The 24,228-nt window shown below is 38.7% G+C and overlaps 1 protein-coding gene and 1 pseudogene across 1 annotated transcript; both read right to left on the reverse strand.

Annotated features, from left to right (window-relative positions):
• Positions 1–11,972: 11,972 nt before the first annotated feature.
• On the reverse strand, positions 11,973–14,421 carry LOC146390538 (uncharacterized; annotated as a pseudogene).
• A 6,215-nt stretch (positions 14,422–20,636) lies between these two features.
• LOC146390539 (endonuclease domain-containing 1 protein-like) lies at positions 20,637–23,263 on the reverse strand. Its single transcript, XM_084923605.1, has 2 exons — positions 22,946–23,263; positions 20,637–22,113 (listed from the first exon to the last, which is right to left on the reverse strand). Exons 1-2 carry the CDS (start codon positions 23,255–23,257, stop codon positions 21,373–21,375), a joined length of 1,053 nt encoding a protein of 350 aa, XP_084779731.1. The 5' UTR covers positions 23,258–23,263; the 3' UTR covers positions 20,637–21,372.
• Positions 23,264–24,228: the final 965 nt, after the last annotated feature.

The raw sequence follows: 24,228 nt of genomic DNA on the forward strand, positions 1-24,228 counted from the left end.
TAGATGTGAAAATTCTAGATGTGGCAGTGAAGGGGCCAGTTGTGGTTGAAGGTGGACCAGATGTTGTAGTAAGAGGAACAGACGTAGATGTGAAAATTCTAGATGTGGCAGATGTGGTAGAAGGTGGGGCAGATGTTGTAGTAAGAGGAGCAGAAGTAGATGTGAAAAGGCCAGAAGTGGTAGTTAAGGGGCCAGATGTGGTAGAAGGTGGGACAGATGTTGTAGTAAGAGGAGCAGATGTAGATGTGAAAAGGCCAGATGAGGTGGAAGGGACAGATGTGGTAATGAAAGGCCCAGATGTAGTACTAAATGATGAAATTGTGGTAGAAGAAGAGACAGATACCATAGGAATAGAGCTAGATGTAGACTTATCAGTGGTGATAGGAACAAATGTTGCAGTAGAATAAAAGGATGCGGTACTGCTAGGGCGTGGTGAATTAGATGTTGTAGTAGAAAAAGAAACTGAAGGGGTACCTGTGGAAGTAGGAGGGGCAGATGTACTCAACATGGTTGGTAGGCAGTTGCAGGTAGGGTTAAGATCTGAATAAAAGGGAGTGACAGTTGTGTCAAGAGGACATTGTGTTCCAGGAAAAGCTTCAGTTCCCAGGGTTCTGTGGAGTTCTGTTAATTTCTGTGTCTGCAGGTATTCAGGGCCTTCTGCCACATTCTCCCCCCAGTGTGCACTTGCCAGCCAGCTGTTCTGACTTTTACTGAAGCAGCAGAATGCTGACCAGAGCACTGAAGGAATACTGATCCTGTTGTTGAGACTACTGTTGCTGGGCAGTGCTCCTATTACTATAAAGCCTTCTATTTCCTCATTGTTATTAATGCAGAATTTATTCAGAACACATTTGACACAGTTTTCCATTCTGTTCCATCTTCCATTGTTGAATTCGTCTTGTTGTGGAACAATGTTAGTCAGAGTAAAAGTCGACATTTTTTCAATCTGATCAGATCCATAAGAGCTTGGAAATAAATGTCCTCTGTCAAAACTTTGGTTGTTTCTGTAGTCTTGGTTGCGAGCCTGGTTGTTGCAGATGATGTTCTCGTTCTTGTTTTTCTCCTTGTTTGCCCTTTTAGGCTTTTTTTGGCTTTTCATATTGTCATTGTGTCCTGATTGTTCAAGCTGTCAAAATAAAAAGGGTAGATTAGTGATGTATGCATTGTTGCTCCAAAGTAGAATAAATATATTCTGCAAATCTCTGTCACTTAACCCTCATATCATCCTTGGGGTCAATTTGACCCCATTCAATGTTAATCATTCAAATAATAATACTTAAATGTTTATTTTTTTTTAGTTCACGTCTTTTCCTATTTTGATGAGGACAAATGATAAAGCATAAATTTTTCATTATGATATTTTTTTTCAATGAGTTGTACACATTTTGCATACATTGGTGGTTCTCTTGGGTCAATTTGACTCCAAGTTTTTTTTTTTAGCTATGTAAAGCACGTCTGTCTATGTGTGTTACCTAAAATCCTTACACCTGCAGTTGCAGAGTTTGTCCTTTGAAGTTGATACATGAAAGAGGGGTGGGGAGTACATTCCCATGAGAACTTTGATACTTCTCGCAGTGTGGCTTGCAAATTGTTCAAATCCAAGTATTGTGTGTGTATGTGTGTGTGTATGCGTGTGTGACTGATTTTACATATCTTTGTGGGGACTAAAAATTGGAAATTTACTATGCTTGTGGGGACCAACAGCCCCACAAGTTTCAAGGCATTTTTCCATCTCAAAAAGGTTTAGGTTTAGGGTAAGGGTTAGGATTAAGTATTCAGTTTTGATAGTTAGCAATCCGTATCTAAAAAAGAAATGTCCTCTGGAAAATGCTTTACTGTCATTGAGGCTTTGGTACAACTCAGTAATTGAAATGTGAAAAAATTTGAATGCAAACCTTTCAAGATATATTTATTCTAAATGAAAAGTTTGGACTGATGGTGGTGCTAGACTTTCTTTATCGAGGTACTATTTATGTATTCAATGCATAATACTGGAGGCCAAGGGTAAGTAATATTAGGGTTAGTAATATCTGAGGAGAATAATAGGGTTAAACACAACAGGTCACTTTAAGTTGTGAGTTGCAGTCATTTCTATGCAGTTATATAGAAATATACTGAACAATGCCCTGCATAGTAAAACATGACTTTGTAATGGAAAACATTATAGTAATTATAAATCGGATAACTGAATGTGAAAATTGTTTAGTGCTGTAGGTGGCAATGTGAGCAGATGATTTGATGTCCACATGGTGGGATATTTAGATTCACTGTAATAAATAAATGTTATTACAAGTACATAGCAGAACAATAGCATTATTTAGATGACTTTTTTGTAAAAAACAACCTGTGGTTCAATCTTCCAATCGGGGTTAGGTCTCTTTCCTCCACCTCCTCTGTACTTGACAGCAGAAAAAAGTGGAATCTTGTTCAAGGTGTCGTAGAGCGTCATAAATGTTCTTTTGTCATTCAAAGTCTGGCAAATTGGTTTGTATCTGTTCTGGTCCTGGATTTCCCCTTTCTCCAGAATTCCTGGGATGTTTGGTGGAGTTTGGTGAAGAAAAAAGTCAAGGCATTCTGCTATTGATCCCACGACTTCAGGTTCAGTGGGAACAATGTACAGGAGGACGACAGCAGCAAGGGGCAGGAGGTGCTGTACCTTCACTGATGGGCCCTATGCCAGGTAAAAGGAGAAAAAAGAAAAAGTAAAAAACTAATTGTAAAGCGTTTTACTAATAGACTGATATAGATAGATACTAGGGGTGCAACGATACACAAAATTCACGGTTCGGTTCGGTTCGATACTTTGGTGTCACGGTTCGATATTTTTTCGATACAAAAAAAAATGTTCATGCCTACTTAATTTGTTATTTATTACAATTATAAATATATATTTTAACTCAAAAGTACAGTTTTTAAATTTAATGTTGCTGAAACAACAAAGTAATAAAAAAAATAAATCTATCTAATCGAGAAATCACTCATCTTTGGAAAAGAGAGTTTATTACAGAGAAATGGCTCTTTCCAAAATAAAAGCTATACTATACGCTTCTTCTGGGCTATATTCTCAGCAGCATATTAAACATATCAGGTCCCCATAAGGAGAATCATGTGCTAACGGCTGTCTATATAACTCGGGTAAAGTTTGTAGCATGCGTGCTTGTTGTTTTTGTCTGCTTCCACTTGTCTTTGCACTAGGATGATGTCGGAGTAAATGTGCAGTCATATTCGTTGTGTTCCCACTAGTGCTGTCAGCGTTAATCTCGTTGAAATGACGTTAACGCCACAACACGGCAAATCTCCGTTAACGAGCTACCGCGGATCGCCCCTTGCGTGGGGCTGGACAGCGTCAACACATTAACGAGCTAACTGCGCTAACGCAGTAGTTCCCACCAATGTAATTGAGCATTGCGGGGCACATCCGACATACTGTTTTACTTTTGTCCATGACGTGCTTACCTTCAGGGTCATACTTCACATTAAGACCAAATTAGTTCCAAAGACCAGATCTGAATGAGGGTGGGGGAGGTTCAATTTGCCATGTTGCAACGAGCTTAGCTTCTGTCTTGCTAGCTTGCGCTGCGCTCAGTGGATCTGCGCTCGACAGTGCAGCCTAGGCAGAGTAGTCGAACGCAGATCCACTGAGCGCTCAACACAGACAGCATCGTCAGAAGAAAAGTTGATAAAATAAATTAAAAATTTTGTATTGTTCGATACATATGCGTACCGAACCGAAAGCACTGTATCGAACGGTTCAATATCAATACGAGTATCGTTGCACCCCTAATAGATACATATAGATATGGTGGATGTTCATATTTAATATTAACACATAATGAGATCAGTGTCTGTACAAGTAATCCCTGTTGAACACAGTGTGATGTGGCTGTGATTTACGAACAAAGTGACAGCCTATCAGAAGTAAAAAAGCGTCTGCAGCAAAGCCCAGTACAAGATACAATTTTGGGGAACTGTAAATTGTGCAGAGCTGATAGTAGAGTGTAAGAAGCAGAAAACTGAGCTGGGGACATGAAGCAGGAAGTCTGGAAGTTGTCCACCAGAAAATCATATTTATGCACCAGTTGCCCCTTTTCTGCATCAATTTATGGTAGAATTATCTTTATTTATCCAAAGAAAATGGTCAAAAACAACATAAACATTCAGTAAGGCCATTCTTTGTTGTTTGAATATAATTATTTAAAAATTCTACCCTTGACTGTCATCACTGCAGAGTCATCACACATAAATACATTTCTAGTAATTTAAGTGACCTTCTGTCCTCTGTATTTGCATATTTCACACATGAGAGTCAGACTGTAAAGAGATGGCTGTTTTGATTTTGCCTGAAAATTGTGTATATGCAGAGTGCATGTAGCACCTATTCACATGAGTAAAAAAAAAAAAAAGAAAATTGAAACGCTAAAACCAGTGGACTTCTTTGAACAGATTTCTGCATGTGTGCAAAACCTACACTTTGAAAACATGTCACATATACATGCAGTCTGGTATGAATTTTAGGACAATTAGGTTTAACACAAAAGATTCAGTGCTGGGTTTCAGAGGGTTAATAAACTGATCCATATTCACAGAGAGTGAAAAAGATCGACTCAAAGATTGTTGCCTTTCCACTGAGACTGGGGGACTTGTCATAACATGCTTTATCCCTGAAATTTACACCACAACAACTGCATGAGTCATTTAAGTCCAGATCATAAAAATTATTTCTCTCCAAATAAACCAATTGAAAACCTCTTCTATTCTTTTATTTAACCAAATAAAAGCAATCTCTTTCTTATGCTAAAAAAATCTATTACAAGCAGAAGTGTTGCTTCTATTGTATTCATATTTATTTTAGAATTTACTATAAAGTTTAATTTATTATAACATATTTTATAAATATCAGTTATAAAATGTTGTAAAACCCTTTTTTAAACAAGTTAAACAGCCATTGTAAATGTAAAAGTGAAATGGAAAGCTGTGAAACTTGTAAACTTGCATCACTTAAATTACTATAACAAAGTTCTTACCATCTCTTCTCTCATGAAAACTGGATGAACTAGTGTCCATACAGAAGGAGTAATGGTCAGTGAGGAACAAGATGGTCTTCCATGAATATAAACTTAACCTAAACAGGAAGTTTTGTAGCCAGTGTGTCAAAGTGGATTTGTGCACTACAATTTCTCAGAACCCAACTGCAGTTTTACAGGCAGCATTACTCACATCCAGTTAAACTGCAGCCTTTATTTGATATTATTTTAAAATAAATTAGTTGTTAATGTGTCTTTTGGTGTAGGTTTGGATGTGGTACTAGGGTGGCCAGTGACAGAGCTGGAAGTGGCAAAAGTGGTAGAAGATGGACCAGATGTTGTAGTAAGAGGAAATAATGTAGCTTTGAAATGGTCAGATGTGGTAGAAGGTGGGCCAGATGCAGTGTTGGGGAGTAATGGAATACATGTACTGGCATAACGTATTTAAAATGCAAAATACGAGTAACTATATTCCGTTACAGTTACTGTTTAAAAAGATGGTATTTAGAATACAGTTACTTTGTTGAAATAAAGGGATTCCATGGCAGTCTTTTCCTGTTTCATATGCGGGCTATGCCCTCTCTATTTTTTGTAATTCCATGCTGGTGCAAACCCAAACAAAACACACATTAAGAGGCTCTAATGCCTGTGACTCAATCTCGTGGCCCATGTCACCTCTACTTGCAGCCCACATAATTATGAGAAGAAATATTCTTAAAAATTATTATTCAAAATATTATTTAATATGAAGGCAATAGGCAGAGTGTTACAGGCATAGCCCTAAGGAATGTAGCCTCATGGGCAGTGTAGTCCAGTTGTAATTATTAAGACTCGACTGTACGCTGTGTTCGTGTTTTCCTCTGAAACAATAAGTTCCGTTGAAGCAGCCTTTCAACGCCTCTCTCTGTCTCTCGCTAGCAAAGTTGACCCAGACAACAAAGTAAAGCTAGTTTTTGGCTACGAGCCCGACACGGAGCCCGACGTATTAGCCAGAGGTCCCTTTACTACTGTTCGGAGCCGCAGACCTGTTTTATATACATGTGGAATAGTTTTCTATACGAGGTCGCTGCAAAAAGTGCAGCCTTACCTAATGTTAACCTACTGTTACTCATTTATATTAAGATTTAAAGATCTAGTGGTATTGGTATGGCGAGTAACCTTCAGTAATAGTAATAAATCACACAGCAATATTACATTTATGTAGTTGTAAAAAGCATGATAATATATTAAATAATCCAAAGTATTCAGAATACGTTACTCTCATTGAGTAACGTAACGGAATACATTACAAATACATTTTGTATTCTGTATTCTGTGGTTGTGAAAAGGCCAGGAGTGGTAGTTAAGGGGTCAGATGTGGTAGAAGGTGGGGAGATGTTGTAGTAAGAGGAGCAGATGTAGATGTGAAATGCCCAGATGAGGTGGAAGGGACAGATGCAGTAATGAAAGGCACAGATGAAGTACTAAATGATGAAATTGTGCTAAAATTATGCTAAAAATCCATTACAAGCAGAAGTATTGCTTCTATTATATTGATATTGTTTTAAAAATTTACTATAAAAGTGTTATTTGTTATAAAGTATTTTATAAATATCAGTTATAAAATGTTGTAAACCCCCTTTTTAAACAAGTTAAACAGCCATTGTAAAAGTAAACATGAAAGGTGTGCAATTTATGATTTTTGTAAACTTGCATCACTTAAATTACTATTACAAAGTTCTTACCATCTCTTCTCTCTTGAAAACTCTCTTGATTTTTTTCTTTGTCAGCTTACGTTAAGCTTTACAAAGTGCTTAATGATAGAGTTAAGGCATGCTATGTGTGTTAGAAGTCTTTTGTAATTGCAAAAACAAACATGAACATTGCTCTATTTTGTAATTTCTACAAATTTATCACCACTCAAATTCCAAATAAAAAAATAAAAACAAAAGAAATTCTTACTTACTTCCTCCGTCTCCTGAAAACCAGCTACATTGGTGTCCTCATAGGTCCATAGAATAGTACAAACAAGACAGTCAGTAAGGTACAAGACTGTTGTCTTCAAATATAAACTGATCCCAGTGAGGAGGTTTAATTTTTGCATCCAATAGACCATCAATCTTGACTTGCGCAACACATTTCTCAATAGCCAACTCAAAATGATACATGGTTTCACATGCATCATTTCCATTTTCCATTTCATTTGACCTCTTTTTACAATACAAAATTTATTTAATAAAATGCAATAATGTTATTTTATGAATGAAAGTATAATTTCATGATAACCATAACATATTGATAAGGTATCAATTAATGAAACTTCAGCTAAAAGTTGTTACTTAAAAAATTATTTTTTTAATAAACATCAAACTATACAAAAGAAAGAGAAAGAGAGAGAGGGAGGGGACTGGAGTACAGTTAGCAAAGTAAAATTTATGGGCTCCTGATGTGATGACCTTCATACCTAGTGAAAATGTATATAATGCAGCTCAAGGTTGTAGTATATTAATTATGGGCTTGAGCTGCAGACTTCAGGATGCACTTAAACTTTGACTGTGGGATCTGAAGGATCGAAATGATCCTTAAGCATTCAGTGTTTATGAGCAGCATTTAAAATGTGAAGAAACTGTGGATAGAAATTTAAAAATGAAACCTCAGTAGTTCTAACTGTGAATACAGTAAATATTTTAATGAAGTTAGCAAATTCTCTGTTAGATGTGATCTTTTGAAACTTAAACTGTCATTGTCACTGTGTTCCTCAGCGGGATTTATGTATTAAACACTTGTCTAAAATTGATGTGTCTGTTGGATCCACTGCATTGTGGAGTTTTTAAATCAATTGAACCATAAGCTTTTATGTAAAAATACTTCATAGATATTTGCTTTATCTGACTTCCAATCACCACAGACAATATATATGGTTAATATATATTGTACGAACAACATCCGAGATCTCTTTCCATAAAATTATGTATATTTATACTATATAGTATATATATGCACTCTGTGTTTTTCTGTTCATATTGGACACATACATTGCAGCTCTTTGTGTTGCTACTGGTTCTAGAACAGAATTTAAATCAGGGAACATCTCATACTGAAGGTTAGAGTCTTTACTTGAGTCTGCCCCAGAACAGTTGCTGTGTGTCATTCTTCTTCACTCTCTCCTTGCCATCCTGTCTGTACTACAGTATCCGATGAAGGCAAAATAGTTCTAAAAACATCCTCTCTATCATTTTTCAAATCATCTTTCTTCTGAAATCAGAGGTTCTCTGGCAGATTTATTTATTTATTTTTTTCTATCTTGACTGATAAGGAGCCACACAAAGAAAGCTACTGATTGTTGCACCCCACCCTCAGTTTGCAGCTGGGAGTGTGACAAACTGTAGAGCAGTTTCTGTAAGACAAAGGGTGAAATGTGCAGGAATGTGGGAGCAAAGAGATGAAAGCATTTGAAGTGAAACAATATTGCGTGAGAAAAGTAGCAGCAGGAGTCATTGAAAATGTATTGATTTAGTTTTTCAAAGAAATTTGAGGTTTAAATAGTGATGAATTGTACAATTTTTCTTCTAATTAACATTTTAAACAGGTTCAGCAGACCTGAGGACTACACAAGGGTTAATGTCTGAATTTCTGAAAAGCAGATTTCAAAGAAACCTCTTATTCCTCTTTCACACTGACAGTTTTCAAGTTACAGTTGCATTCTAACAGGAATGGGTGTGGATAGAGATGAGTGAGAATGAGTTTGGCTCAGTGAGATGAGTAGCCACCTTGAGACCAGGAGGGCCAGGTTCAAACCTCACATTTATGATATGATTAAAATGGCTATAATAAATAAAGAAAAATAAAGTTTCCTTTTATACATGATAGTCATATAGTCTGGTTTAGAGACTGTGTGCCAGACTGTTCTGCTTTTATCTCGTTTGTTTCTGAGAAGTAAGGTTGTTCCCCTCAAATATAAGCTGACCCTAAGGAGGAAGTTTTATTTTTGTGGATAACAGTGTGTCGAAATAGATTTCCTCGATGCATTTTCTGCAGTTTTAAATGCTTTGTTCCCCAAATTAAGGCTGACTGCTGCTTTTATTTTGAAACCTCCTGTAATAAAAAGTATTTAGGTAATAATGAAACAAAGTGTAACATCTCAAGGAGTCCTTGAGATAGTGAAACTAAAACATGAATTTCTGAAAAGGAGCTTTCATAGAAATTGTCACGGCCCGAGGCCAGTAGGAAAACGGACTCTAAGGCAGACAACACTCTGAGGCGCAGGGACTGAGGGTGACAAAGCTTTATTTACAGTGATGCAATTAATGTAAACAGCAAATGACAGTGAGAGGTGCTCAAAGTGCTTACCATAACTCAGAATTGCTCAACGTAAACAAGGAATAACTCAAAAACACTCACAAGAAACCGAGGACTAGCGGCAACCAAAACAAACTTAACACACGCTAGAAACTCCACTCTGGGACATGAATTTAAATATAACGTTAACTTAGAGGCACACTATGTTTCATAATACTCCGCTTGGAGACAAACAGTTTTAACTCAGAAATTCACAATCCTTTACTTTGAAACTCATGGCTGACTTGGCATTTCTATGAAACAAAACTAGAAGGTGCACTAGAAGTGTCTGTGGGGCTGTCGTGGATTGAATGGAGAACCCGACACTGGAAATCTGTCAGTGCAGGAACTCCCGAGGAGAGGGGGGGCAGAGGTAAGGGTTTAGTCACTGAAAAGTAGGAAGAACAGGTGTTAGACGCAGGGCATGACAAGCTGGTCCAAACACACTCGCAGTGGCAGTAAATAGTCTTACTCATGCACAGGCAGAGGCAAAGCTTAGAGGGGAGGTGGTCCGGGTGAGGGGAGATGATTGTCCTGAGCGCTGGGCAGGGAGGCAGGCAGGCATGGAGAAACTGTGAACAGACCAGCGCTGAAATCCTAACAGGTGACGGCAGCGGCTTGACAACGTCCAGAGGTCCTCTGAGAGTGGCGAAAGCACAAACGTCAGAAAACACATGAAACTACTATGAACTGACAAAACTGTGGAAACCCTGACTGACAAAGGTTTGCAGATGATCTGGCGAGGTGTGAGTCTGAGCGCTGGTCTTAAGAAGCCGGCAATTCCAATTACGCTCAGGTGTAGCCTGTCAGCATGATGTGGCGGCTCCGCCCAGGGGTGGAAATGCCGGCCCTGTGGGAAGGCCCAGCACTTACCATGGCAGAAATCTCTTTTTCCTCTTTTATACAGTCAGTTTTTAAGGTCAGAGTTCTTCAAAAAGGCAACACGTTTGGTACTGTGATGTGGTCTGTGTAATGTTCAGAGAGACTCTGATAAGAAAACATCTGCCTGAAATATTTAAAGTATCCAGGAGAAGAACTGATAAATAAAGCTGGCTCAGTTTACCCTTTGGATCCTAATCCTGCCTGCCACACAGCCCTACCTGACAGATAATGCTTCTGATGCAATAACCAAAAAAACAAAACCCCAAAAAAGCTACATGAAAAATAATTTGCTGTATTTTTATTTAAAATACATTAAAACCATAAGGACCTTGCAGTGTACATCCCCTCGAATGATGTATAAACAATGTGTATAAATTGCACATATTTTGTATAATGCTCCGATCCCACATCAAATGTACAAAACATAAATCAATGCTACAGTATATATATATGCATGAAAAGCATGTTCCTCATCTGTAAAAACCAAGCTTAAATACTAAATGTAGCTGTAACAAGCTCCAACATGAAGTAAAGAGAACTTTGTAATGTAGAAATAAAGAAAAAAGAAAGGGAAAGCTACAGAAACTATGAAATATGATCATTAGAAGATCAAGAAAGATAAACATTGGCAAACACAATAACAACCAGGAGACAGAACTTAGCAAAAAAAAAAACTTATATGAACCCCTAAACAAATAAATTATCATTTAATAAATCATATCTGTAACTTGCACCTCATTATCACCTCAGGTATACATCGTAGATAATTATTTATGCTTTAAAAATGTGCATTTATTATTACAGAATAACAAAGAATTTTAGCATCATGCTTATTTTTTTATGCATGATTAGCAATTTATGAAAATGTTGGCTTCCCCTCCAAGAGTGTGTTACTCAGCAGTTTGTCAAAGGGTGTATCTTATGATTATCAGCTTGACACAGTATAGGCTTCGACTTTTTTAATTGAAATTCAAGCGGGTCTTGTCCAATGAATATCTTGAAATGGTACAAAGGTAAGTGCTGAAATTCGAGAGGTTAAGAAAAAAAGGTAGGGTTACCCAAAACTGAAATATAACCTAATTTTCAAGATTACACAAAAAGGCCTTTTTCCGGGAACAGGAAGTGGGTTAACAATTTAAAGTTGTTCTTCAGAGATGGATGTTGATCAACACTTAAAAGTTGGTATGTCACACAGTGGAAATTTGTATTTATCTTGTATATTGTTTTTATTCTGATTTTTAGTGTTTATTTATGAGTGTCGTTTTATTTGCATGGTTATATTCTGTTTCTATTGCATGGTTTTTAGTGTTTTATGTAACATGGTTTTTATCCACTGTGGACTGGCTGCACATGGGACAAATTAGCTGATAGGGACCACCTGCTGAGGCAGGGGTGTGTCCAGAGGTGGCCTCTCAGCTGTGTAAAGACCTTTTAAAAACAGGCTAGCTGAGCACTGAAGGAGAGAGGCCCCAGACTGGAAGGTTAATGCGAGATGGCCAGCGTGACGCGGTGGCCCAGTCCTGACCTCATGGAACGGCAACAGTAAGAGACAACGCGTGTGATTGGCAGCAGGGCAGAGGTTTACCTCTGCCTGCATTTGTGAGTAGGGTCTCTACTGTTGTTTACTGGATGCAGCTGGATTGGGAGAGGGTCGCCATGGCCATGAGCCAGGGCCGCTTCTGGGACCATTGTTCTGGCTCCTATTTGTTATTTTACAGGACACCGACGCAAGGGGAGCTGTGGCGGTGGTCACATGATGGATTCGGGTGCAGAACGCAAGCCGGGCTGGGAAGTGATGGGCCAGCGGAAGGACAAGAAGATGGGAGGCTCTTTCTTGTCTGCCGAAGACGAGGCTGGCGTGGACTCTGCTCTAAAGAAGGAATTCCTGGCCTGCTGATGGACCCATAACTGGAACATGTGGCATAATTATTGCAGGGTTTTTAGTGAATGTAGAAAATGGTAGTTTCACGGGTTTTAGAATTGTTTTATTTAGTTTTAGTAGATTGACAACATTTTATTACGTACATTTTAAGGGTATTTTTATTTGTGCTCCCTGGCCTAGTAATAAACTGTTTCTGACCAGACCTTCTTCCTCTCTGTGCCCGTGGTATCTGACTCGCTTGCTCCCCCTTGTATTTTAAAGAATCTTTCTTTTTAGCAGGACATTCTGGCGTGACTACTTTAATGTCTGTTTGTTACAGGTACAATTGCTATAGTTGTCCCAAACCTTCTTAAATACTACAACTACAAATACTACAATATACTACAACCCCCCCCGCAACCTTGTGAGTATTATTTAAACAGTACTGTGCTGCAGAAAGTAGAGTGTTTTTAAAAATAACAGAAAAGAAATTAGCAATGGAAGAGAGACATCAAAACCGATAAGAGTGTACGTCCTTCCACAGAGAAATTGAGAAGAAAGTCAGCGTGTCAGTGAGTCTCCTTCACTATAAAAAGGCTCTGAGAAAATTCAGAAAACTCTAACTTGGAGGGCATCCTTCTTCTTCATGTTAACACTTTGAGATGTACTGTCACACTAATGTGGTTTGTTTGACGATGGTGATGCAGCAGTCTGTTTTCACAGTAAGTTACTTTATTTTAGTCTGAATGTTCTCCTTTTCGTGGTTGTTCTCAGAAACATGACTGTGAAATGTGAAGCCGTCATTCAGTTTCTGTTCCTGTCGTCTTGTTGTTTCATTTTGTTTTTGTGTCTCTTTGTATGTTGATCTCAAACAGACAAGAAACGGAATTAGAAATAATTAGGACTTCAACAACTGACTGAGTAATGCGAATATTTTTAAAAATCCTTGACCCATTTTTTTTACTTCAATTCTTCATTTAATGCATGACTTTCTAGAGTCACTATGGAGACAGTATCATCTACAGCAGCAGCACTTGTAGCTGTAATCACAAGTGTCGATCTGCAGGACCTATGACCTCTATACAGAAGTCTGACTGATAGGTGAAATCTTATCAGTCCCACCTGATAATCATAGATCCCCTGTCGGTCATGGCACTTCTTATTTTTGGGCTTAACTTTAGGGCCTGCTGTTCAGGCCTCTAAGGGAAGGTTATAATTAAAAATGTTAGAGTAACCTCTAAGAGCTATTTGCACTAATAAAGACGAATAAACTTCACTGTTCCTTTACTGTGCATGATGTCTGTATTCACTTTTGTCTACATAAAAGTAACTTATACAATTTCTGGTGATTTATTCTTTTAACTTTTTCATGATTTTCAGCTTTTCCAATCACTTACAATTTAACTTTTACTTCTCACATGATGCTTCCAGGTAGTTTAACTGAAAAAAAAAAATGTATTTGTGAACCATAATTTTCCTCTTTTTAGCTCCAAGAAAATGTTTCTCTTCCAAGAGCCTGATGAGGAATCTCATCATTCTCATTTACTAACCTTTCTGACACGGGTGAATGTACTAGAAGTTTGGACAGATGCACCAGTAGCAATGCTAGTTGTAGTACTCAGAGGACCAGATGTTGATTTGCCAGATGTGGTGAAAAGTGGAGCAGATGAAGGGAAAGATGTAGCGTTGGTAGGGATCAGTGAATTAGATGTGGAAGAAGAAGACAAAGGTGTTGAATCTGAAGGAATAGCGGTGGTTGTAGGAGGATGAAATATATTCTTCTTACTGTTCTCAGACTCTCTGCATTCAGATTTACAGGCAGCTTCTGAGTCAAGGTGAGTGACATTTGTATTTGTAGGACATTCTGTTCCAGAAAATGCTTCAGTTCCCAGCTCTGTGTGGAGTTCTCCCAAGGTCTTTGTATCCAGATATTCATCTGTGGTGTTGCCCCAGTTTGCACTTGCCAGCCATTTGTTCTGACTGTCACTGTCACAGCCGACCAGAGCACTGAAGGAATATTGATCTTGTTGCCGGGCCTGTTGTTGCTGGGCTGTGCTCCAATAACTACAAAGCCTTCTTTATTGTTTTTCTTTTTTGTTTTGTTTATGCAAAACAATTCAGAACACATCTGATGCATTCCTCCATTCAGTTCCAGCTTTGTTGAACTGGCCTTGTTGGGGAACAATGTTAGTCAATGTAAAAGTAGATATTTTTTTCTAAATCAGTAGAGCTATAAGAGCTTGGAAACAAGTGTCTTCTGTCAAATCATTTTATGGTTTTGTAGTCTTCATTCATAGCCTGGTGGTTGTAGTCGATACTGTCATTTGATGTTCTCATATTCGGATTGTCAGTTATGTTTTCAAGCGGTCAAAATCAAAAGGATAGATTAGTGATGCATGCATGGTTGTTGCTAAATAGATTAACAGATTAAAAGAGTTAAGTTATCACCGTAGGATAATTTATTTCAGCTGGTTTAGCTTTTTTTATTTACAGAGCAAACTGTGAAGTCCTGCACACTGTAACCAGCAAATTTCAAACACAGCACCCCCAGGCCCTTTTCCTGATCTCTGGGGACTTTAATCACTTTAATCAACTGTGTGGCATCCTAGGATATTTGTTCAATCTGAGCCTATCGCTGGGAAAAGTTCCACAGCTGTGGAAGACCTTGTAAGGAATTTCTTTCATTTATGTATTGATCACATTGTTTATTAGTAATGCTTTAAGGTCACTGTTTTTGCATGCCTACCTCACACCCTATTCAATCGCTTAGACAGATGGTGGGGGTCTGGTAAGAAAATGGGGACATTCACACGGGAAGCCTGGCAACACAGGCAGTGAAGCCTTTTGTCTTTTCTCCACTGTAAGAAGTAGCAAGTGAGTGGTAAACTTTGGGGGAAAGACCAAAGGTAAAGCTGTGTACTCCTTTGTGTCTTCCACAACAACCTTCTGTGTAGACCTCCTATCCCAAGGAACTCAGCAGCTACAGGCCAGTAGCCCTGACATCACATCTGATGAAGGCCCTCGAGAGGTTGGTTCTAAACCATCTGCGCCCCCTGGTGAGGTCTTCATTGGATCCGCTGCAGTTTGCTTACCAGCCTGGCATTGGGGTGGAGGACGCCATCATCTACCACCTGAACCGAGCTCTGACTCACCTGGAGAAGCCTGGAAGCACTGTGAGGATCATGTTCTTTGATTTCTCCAGTGCTTTTAACACCATCCAGCCACGACTACTGAGGGACAAGCTGGAGCTATTGGGAGTGGACCACCACATGTCCCAGTGGATACTGGACTACCTCACAGAACGCCCACAGTATGTGAGGACACAGGGCTGTGTCTCTGATACGCTGGTCTGCAGTACAGGGGCCCAATAGGGAACGGTGCTGGCACCGTCCCGTTTTACCCTCTACACTGCAGACTTCATCAACTCCCCACGCTGCCACCTACAGAAGTTCTCTCACGACTAAGCCATAGTCAGCCTCATCACAGGTGAGGACGCCTCAGAGTACAGACAGCTGAGAAAATGAGGTTGGATAAACTCATCAGGATGCACCCTGGACCCAGTGCAGGTGGTGGGAGACAGAAGGACTCTGGCCAAAATAACATCTCTGACGGACAGACTCTCCCACCCCATGCATGTATATGTTACTGAACTGCAGAGCTCCTTCAGTGACAGACTGCTGCATCCTGGATGCATGAAGGAGCGTTTCCACAGGTCCTTCCTCCCTGCAGCTGTCAGGCTGTACAATCAGAACTGCTCCCAACAATCATAGATGTTTACATCAGCGTTGTAACTTGTACTATTCTATCAACTGATTCACACTATAACCTGGGTTTGCCTCTTATCTGTATTTAATTTTATTTTATTAAATAACTATACAGTACTCTGTTTTCAGTAACCATTGTCCACGATGTAAATATGTCAAACATTGTGTATGCATCACAGCAGTTATTATGAAGTAACACATAACAGTTATTACACATAACTGATATATATTATACATAAATACTGATACTTGCGGTTCAATCATCTATGTGGGCCTGGGTCTTCCAGGTATGCCCCCACTGAGCAGCAGAAAAAACTGGAATCTTGTTCTGGGTGCCGTACAGCGTCACAATTGTTCTGGTGTTATTCAAAGTCTGGCAAATCAGCTTGTATCTGCTTTGGTTCAAGATATTCCCTCCCTCCAAAATTCCTGAGATGTGTGGTGGAGTGTTTTGAAGAAAAAATCCATTACAGTCTTCCACTGATGTCACCACTCGAGATTCTGTGGCAGGGGTCATGAATAGTGATGGGATTTCCGGCTCTTTATAGAGAACCGGCTCTTTCGGCTCGGCTCACTTCAGGTTGTTTTGTTGCTTTAATTAATTTATTATTAACAACAATATAAAATTATGCACAAAAGGAATTACTAATGTAAAAAACAGTGGTCTTATTTATATATGTTTATATATAAATATATGCGGTGGCCCCAAGACACAAAACACATACAAACTCCAAAACACATTTCTAGCTTTAACTGAACTTCCAAAACAGAGCTACCTAGATCACTTAAATTACACAACTGAAAGCATGTGTGTATTGTTTGTGTATTTATACACAAGCACTCATGTATATTCAAATAATTTTAAAAAAATGTTCATTTACCTGTTACTACCACACACCAAATCCAGTCGTTGGTACTTCCTGGCTTGTGTAGCCACTAGGTAACAAAAGCTCAACACTGCGCCCAGCATCCTGGAGCACTTCTGTTGAGTTTTGTACGTGCTTTGTCTGTAGGGGCCACCGTAAATATACTTTTATTTAATCACTTCACATAAAATGTAGTAAATAAATCATATAATACAAAAATCAACTATTCACATTTCAACTTTTAACTATTTAAATTTTCAGCTTTTTCCTTTTATAAATTTAAAGTGAAACAACACAAAACACTGCAAACCACAACACAATTAAATATAAATTAAAATACAAAAACAAAAAGAAGATGCATATTCTCTGTCATATGGACCTGCATGAATAAACTTTCTGAATCCTTTATCATCTGCAACTGAAAATAGTTGTGGATAATTACTATACCTTTCTATTGTGACGTTGTTGTCCCTGGCTCTCTTTCCCTCTCTCTCTCTCCTGCTCTGTTCCTGTGCTACTGAGTGTAACTACCGCCCCTCCCCCTCTTCCCAGCGTAAAGCACAAGGCTGGCATGCTGAGTGAAGCAAAAGTGCGAGAGAGAGGGTGAGAGAAAGAAAAAACAAACAAACCATGGCTTGCGATAAGGAGCCGGCTCGCGTCGTTCACATCAAAGATCTGGCTCTAAGAGCCATTTCGTTCGTGACCGACACATCACTAGTCACCAACTCCACTCCTCGAGGGCTACCGTCCTGCATCTTTTAGATGCATCCTTGTTCCGACACACCTGAATCAAATGAATGGCTTGTTAACAGACCTTTACCAAACTTCATGGCATGTTGAAGAGGTAATCCAATCATTTGATTCAGCTGTGTTGGAGTAGGGATGCATCTAAAAGCTGCAGGACGGTAGCCCTAGAGGACAGGAGTTGGTGACCCCTGGTCAACTTCCTCTTTTCTCCTTTCGTCTTTCATTCTTTATCTCTCTCTACACACACACGCACACGCACACGCACACACACACACACACACACAGGTGTGTGACCACAGCTTTAAATACAGTTTAATAGTGTTTGTAGTCAGCAGGTCTGTTTCTACTGTGAAGGGTAGAAACAGAAGTTGCAGGTTTGACAGGTCGAGTTGCAGCAAGCAAGGCATTGTTGTGTGTGTGAGACTCTTATTGGAGAAAAGACTTCAGGATTTTACATTAATTTGTTTTTCTTCTTCATGTTAACACTTTGAGATGTACTGTCACACTAATGTGGTTTGTTTGACGATGGTGACACAGCAGTCTGTTTTCACAGTAAGTTACTTTATTTTAGTCTGAATGTTCTGCTTTTCGTGGTTGTTCTCAGAAACATTATGACTGTGAAATGCAAGGCCTTCATTCAGTTTCTGTTCCTGTCATCTTGTTTTTTCGTGTTGTTTTTGTGTCTCTTTGTATGTTGATCTCAAACGGACAAGAAACAAAATTAGAAATTAGCTTGAATTAGGGCTGCAACGGTTCATTGAGTAACAGGGGTGTGAATAAAAAGTATAACAACACTAAGCAAACTTGGGTTACAACGGCAGCAGTGAAGATGATGCTGTCATAGTTTAACATAGAGTCTGTCGACAGGCACACAGTGAAGATCAAAGAGGTGGAGCCGGGACTGGACTGGGTCAAAACATAGGTCCTGACATTTTAGGAACATATTATGTATATATTTCATTTAGTTTGACAACTGATATTGAAATAGATTGTAATCAGGTCGGTAAAGCTGTTGTTCGATTAGTTACACTGCAGCATGTACTAATTAAAAAGCCAAACTTCAGCTATCAGCAGTGGTCAGATCTTAGAATTATACCTATATCATAACAAATGATCAGAGCAAATATTCATTATATCATTTCACGGGCAAAATTAAATTCCTTGCATGTAAATTCAACAATACAACTCAACAGCGGGCGCACAAATAAGCCATTGCACACACAAAAGTGTCTTCTTTGCAAGCGATGCTACAGTTTTACACCCCTGTGGGTAGCCCCACAGAGAAAAATCCTGTTCACACTCACAAACTTATTGTTGACTTTTTGCAGGTGGAACCCAAAACAGTAATGTGATTCGTTCCTTTGATGGCCTTTTGATGGTGAAGGAAACTGTACTGACTGACACCTTTCTTTGAAATTTCTCTTTTTGTATAAATCTGAAATGTACATTATTATTTCGTTTTGTGTAACCTTGCCTTTTTTTAATCTGTGGCACTTCACCACTTAAGTTTGTACCATTTCATTGGACTTGAATTGCAATAAATAAGAAAGAAGAATTGGGGTGCTGTAAAATTTTTGACTGGCAGTGTATGTACTATATGTATATATATATATATATATTTACAGGGAGTGCAGAATTATTAGGCAAATGAGTATTTTGTCCACATCATCCTCTTCATGCATGTTGTCTTACTCCAAGCTGTATAGGCTCGAAAGCCTACTACCAATTAAGCATATTAGGTGATGTGCATCTCTGTAATGAGAAGGGGTGTGGTCTAATGACATCAACACCCTATATCAGGTGTGCATAATTATTAGGCAACGTCCTTTCCTTTGGCAAAATGGGTCAAAAGAAGGACTTGACAGGTTCAGAAAAGTCAAAAATAGTGAGATATCTTGCAGAGGGATGCAGCAGTCTCAAAATTGCAAAGCTTCTGAAGCGTGATCATCGACCAATCAAGCGTTTCATTCAAAATAGTCAACAGGGTCGCAAGAAGCGTGTGGAAAAACCAAGGCGCAAAATAACTGCCCATGAACTGAGAAAAGTCAAGCGTGCAGCTGCCAAGATGCCACTTGCCACCAGTTTGGCCATATTTCAGAGCTGCAACATCACTGGAGTGCCCAAAAGCACAAGGTGTGCAATACTCAGAGACATGGCCAAGGTAAGAAAGGCTGAAAGACGACCACCACTGAACAAGACACACAAGCTGAAACGTCAAGACTGGGCCAAGAAATATCTCAAGACTGATTTTTCTAAGGTTTTATGGATTGATGAAATGAGAGTGAGTCTTGATGGGCCAGATGGATGGGCCCATGGCTGGATTGGTAAAGGGCAGAGAGCTCCAGTCCGACTCAGACGCCAGCAAGGTGGAGGTGGAGTACTGGTTTGGGCTGGTATCATCAAAGATGAGCTTGTGGGGCCTTTTCGGGTTGAGGATGGAGTCAAGCTCAACTCCCAGTCCTACTGCCAGTTTCTGGAAGACACCTTCTTCAAGCAGTGGTACAGGAAGAAGTCTGCATCCTTCAAGAAAAACCTGATTTTCATGCAGGACAATGCTCCATCACACGCGTCCAAGTACTCCACAGCGTGGCTGGCAAGAAAGGGTATAAAAGAAGAAAAACTAATGACATGGCCACCTTGTTCACCTTATCTGAACCCCATTGAGAACCTGTGGTCCATCATCAAATGTGAGATTTACAAGGAGGGAAAACAGTACACCTCTCTGAACAGTGTCTGGGAGGCTGTGGTTGCTGCTGCACGCAATGTTGATGGTGAACAGATCAAAACACTGACAGAATCCATGGATGGCAGGCTTTTGAGTGTCCTTGCAAAGAAAGGTGGCTATATTGGTCGCTGATTTGTTTTTGTTTTGTTTTTGAATGTCAGAAATGTATATTTGTGAATGTGGAGATGTTATATTGGTTTCATTGGTAAAAATAAATAATTGAAATGGGTATATATTTGTTTTTTGTTAAGTTGCCTAATAATTATGCACAGTAATAGTCACCTGCACACACAGATATCCCCCTAAAATAGCTAAAACTAAAAACAAACTAAAAACTACTTCCAAAAACATTCAGCTTTGATATTAATGAGTTTTTTGGGTTCATTGAGAACATGGTTGTTGTTCAATAATAAAATTATTCCTCAAAAATACAACTTACCTAATAATTCTGCACTCCCTGTATACACACAAAAATACATATATATATATGTATGGATATGTAGAGAAAGAGCACGAGATCTATGTATATTGTGTGTGTATATGTGTTTATATATTTAGAAAAGTGATAAATTTTTATCTAGAAAGAAATATAACCTTTTAAATTTTAATTTCTACAGATGTTTTAGTGGAATAATAGTGTTGGTGTTGTTTATTCAGCACTGAGTTTTGTCTGTAAGTTTCCAACACGTTTTGTACTGTGATGTAGTCTGTGATAGTTGTGTGTTAGGGAATAATCTTCAGAGAGACACTGATAAGAAAACATCAGCCTGAAATATTTAAAGTATCCAGAAGAACTGATAAATAAAGCTGGCTCAGTTTACCCTTTCTGACTTAGAGTCCTGCATTTGGGTCCTAATCCTGCCTGCCACACAGCCCTACCTGACAGATAATGCCTTTACAATTCATAATAACATGACATAAAAAATAATTTGCGTTACTTTTATTTAAAAGTAATGAAACCATAGTAGCATGACAGTTGTACAGAAGCTCCCTTCTTCTGCTGTATAAACTGCACATATTTTGCATAATTCTCTACTCCCACATCAAATCTACAAAACATAAATCAGTGCTACAGTATATATGTATGAAAGGCATGTTGGTCATCTGAGAAAACCAAGCAGCAAAGCTTATATACTTACTAAACTAAAGTAGCTGCAGCACACGAAAAACAGTAATCCCTTTCAATTTAACCCTTTATTCTCACACGATGCTTCCTGGTAGTTTTTTCTTTCTTTTTTTTGAAATGAAATGTTTTATGATTGGAATTTCTCTTTTTAGCCCCACAATATCTTTTTTTTCCAACACACTTACGGGAAACCTTATAACTCTTTTTGGATTTAAAGGGACATTTTGAGTAGAGCTGAGGAACAGTTAAGTTTTTAGGACATCGTGTTCCAGGAAATGCGTCAATTCCCTCGGCTGTGTGAAGTTCTCCCAAAGTCTTGGTCTCCAGATAGTTAAGGTCATCATCTCTGTTGTTACCCCAGTGTGCACCTGCCAGCCACGTGTTCTGACTACGACTGTAACAGCAGAAGGCTGACCAGAGCACTGAAGGAATATTTATCTTGTTGTTTTTCAGTAAGCTACTGTCAGTACTCACACTGTCACTAGGTTTTGCTCCAATTACTACAAAGCCTTCTTTTCTGTTATTGTTGTTAATGCAGTTTTCATCCAGAAATTTTTTGAGACAGAGCTCCATTTTTTTCCATTTTCCACGATTGAACCTTTTGTTTTGCGGAACAACGTTAGTCAGGGTAAAGGTAGATTTTTTCTCAGATAAATCACACGCATAAGAGTTTGGAAATAAATGTCCTCTGTCAAACCCTTGCTGGTTGTAGGGGTTGTAATCAGTGTCTCCAGCCTGGTGTTCATAGTTGATGTTCTTGTCTGCTTGTCTCATATTGTCAACATCAGTTGGGTCTTCAAGCTTTAAAAACAGAAAAAAAAAGAGTTGTTTAGTCAGCCATGCATGGCTGCTGGATAAGGACTAAATAAACATTTTATAACAGGTTGTATAAAATTGTATAATCTAAACACAATATAGGTCAACTTAGGGTGTAAGCTGTACAAATTTTAATTGATTTTACAGTCCTATTTTCAAAGCAAACCTTAGTCTACAAGACTGCTGTTACATAGGAAATATACTAAACAATGCTCTGTCAGCGGTTGCAGTGTGGGTGAGGAAAGGAGGACCCAAACGCTGGACTCACAGGTAGGTGAAAGCTGGTGTTGATTGCAGATGAAATGAAATGAAAAAAACTGGAAATGGCTGGTTGACAGACTGATTGAATGACCAAAGCATAAGGTGTTAACCTAACATCAACAATGACACGACCAAGAACCGATGTGAACTGAGGGTTTAAATACAGGGACTGATGAGGATGATAATGAGAGATATAATGAAACCGGAACATGAGGAAAAACAAACAGTGAGCACCAACTGAAAATACTGGGTGAACACCCAGGAACCCTGACATGCTCAGTTACATTGTCATGGGAAATTTATGTAGAGATCTCAGTAAATCATAAACAGGATCACTGAATAAGTGAAAGTTATTGTTAGCAAAAGCAGCTGATGCTACAGTGTACTGCTGTAGTTAGCACTACAGCAGTACACTGCTGTAGTTAGCACTGTGGAGCCTCAGCTATGATTTAAGTGGTTAACTAAGATTCACAGTAATAAATATATTTTATCTCATGTAGCACTACAGTGTCAACATGTTTTGTTACAGCTAAAAAAGATGTATTAAAACTGACACCAGTGGTTCAATCATCCATGGGTGGCTGGGTCTTCCAGCTGCGCTCCCTCTGAACTTTGCAGCAGAAAAAACTGGAATCTTGTTGTGGGTGTCGTACAGCGTCACAAATGTTCTGGTGTCGTCAAAAGTCTGGCAAATCAGTTTGTATCTGTTCTGGTCCAGGATATTCCCTCCCACCAAAATTCCCATGATTTCTGGCGGAGTTTGATCAAGAAAAAACTCCTCGCAGTCTTTCACTGATGTCACCACTTTAGTTTCAGTGGGAATGGTGGACAGAAGGAGGAGAGCAGCGAGAGGCAGGAGGTGATGCATTATCAGCGAGCCTTGTGAAATCAGGTAACAGGAGAACAAATCTTAAGACATTAAGTATTACACATACTTCCTTTACGTCTTTTATCATACACACAAAGTGTCAGATTATGAAGTTGGCGTATAAAATGTAATTCTACTAAAGTTTTATTCTGTATTTCATGTTAGAAATTTTTAAATACTGTGGCAACAAAATGTATTTTGGCTTAAGAGAAAGTTCAGAAAAAGTACTACAGTAACAATGTCCAGAAACACTAACTGGTATAACTGTTTATCTATGTTAATTCTTTAATGCTGTTAATTTGGGTGTTCTTTATTTTCTTTATTTTAACTTTGAGTTGTTTTACATCAGTGATGGTATGCTTTTCGTTTGCTTGTCATGTTGTAAAAAGGCATGTTAATTTGTCATGTTATTAAACGGCTTATTTGGATTTCTGTAACTCAACACCTAAAACAATGACTGATATGGAGATATATAAGAGAAACAAAGCAGTTCTTACCGTTTCAGGTTTACTTCATAGGTTCACAGAGCAGTGGAAATACGATAGTCTGTGCAGTACAGAGTCACCCTCCTTTAATATAAATTAAGCTCAAAGAGGAAGTCAATATTTACTCAGCAGTTTGTCAAAGGCTGTTAATCATGATTGTTATCAGTTTTACACTGTATTCAAAACATCTATGGTCACCAGTGACCTGCCATAGCTTCCTTTTTCTCTTTCTTTGAACAAACAACACAGGTGGAGCTGTTACAGAGACAGTAGCATCCAAAACAGCAGCGCTTGTTCCTGTAATCAGCATCAAAACCTTTACTTAGAAAAGAAAACAGGAATCCTTCGTCAAACAACCTACTTAACGAGTTCCAACATGAAGTAAAGAGAACTTTGTTAAAAGCAATTATTAAGATATGATCATGAATAAATGTGTAGTAAACAAGATGCAGATGAATAACGCTGGAATCACACGGGGACAGGTTC

This window comes from Perissodus microlepis, chromosome 3, assembly GCF_051167445.1.
Source record: "Perissodus microlepis isolate ML-2025 ecotype Zambia chromosome 3, ASM5116744v1, whole genome shotgun sequence".
NCBI classification, from domain to species: domain Eukaryota; kingdom Metazoa; phylum Chordata; class Actinopteri; order Cichliformes; family Cichlidae; genus Perissodus; species Perissodus microlepis.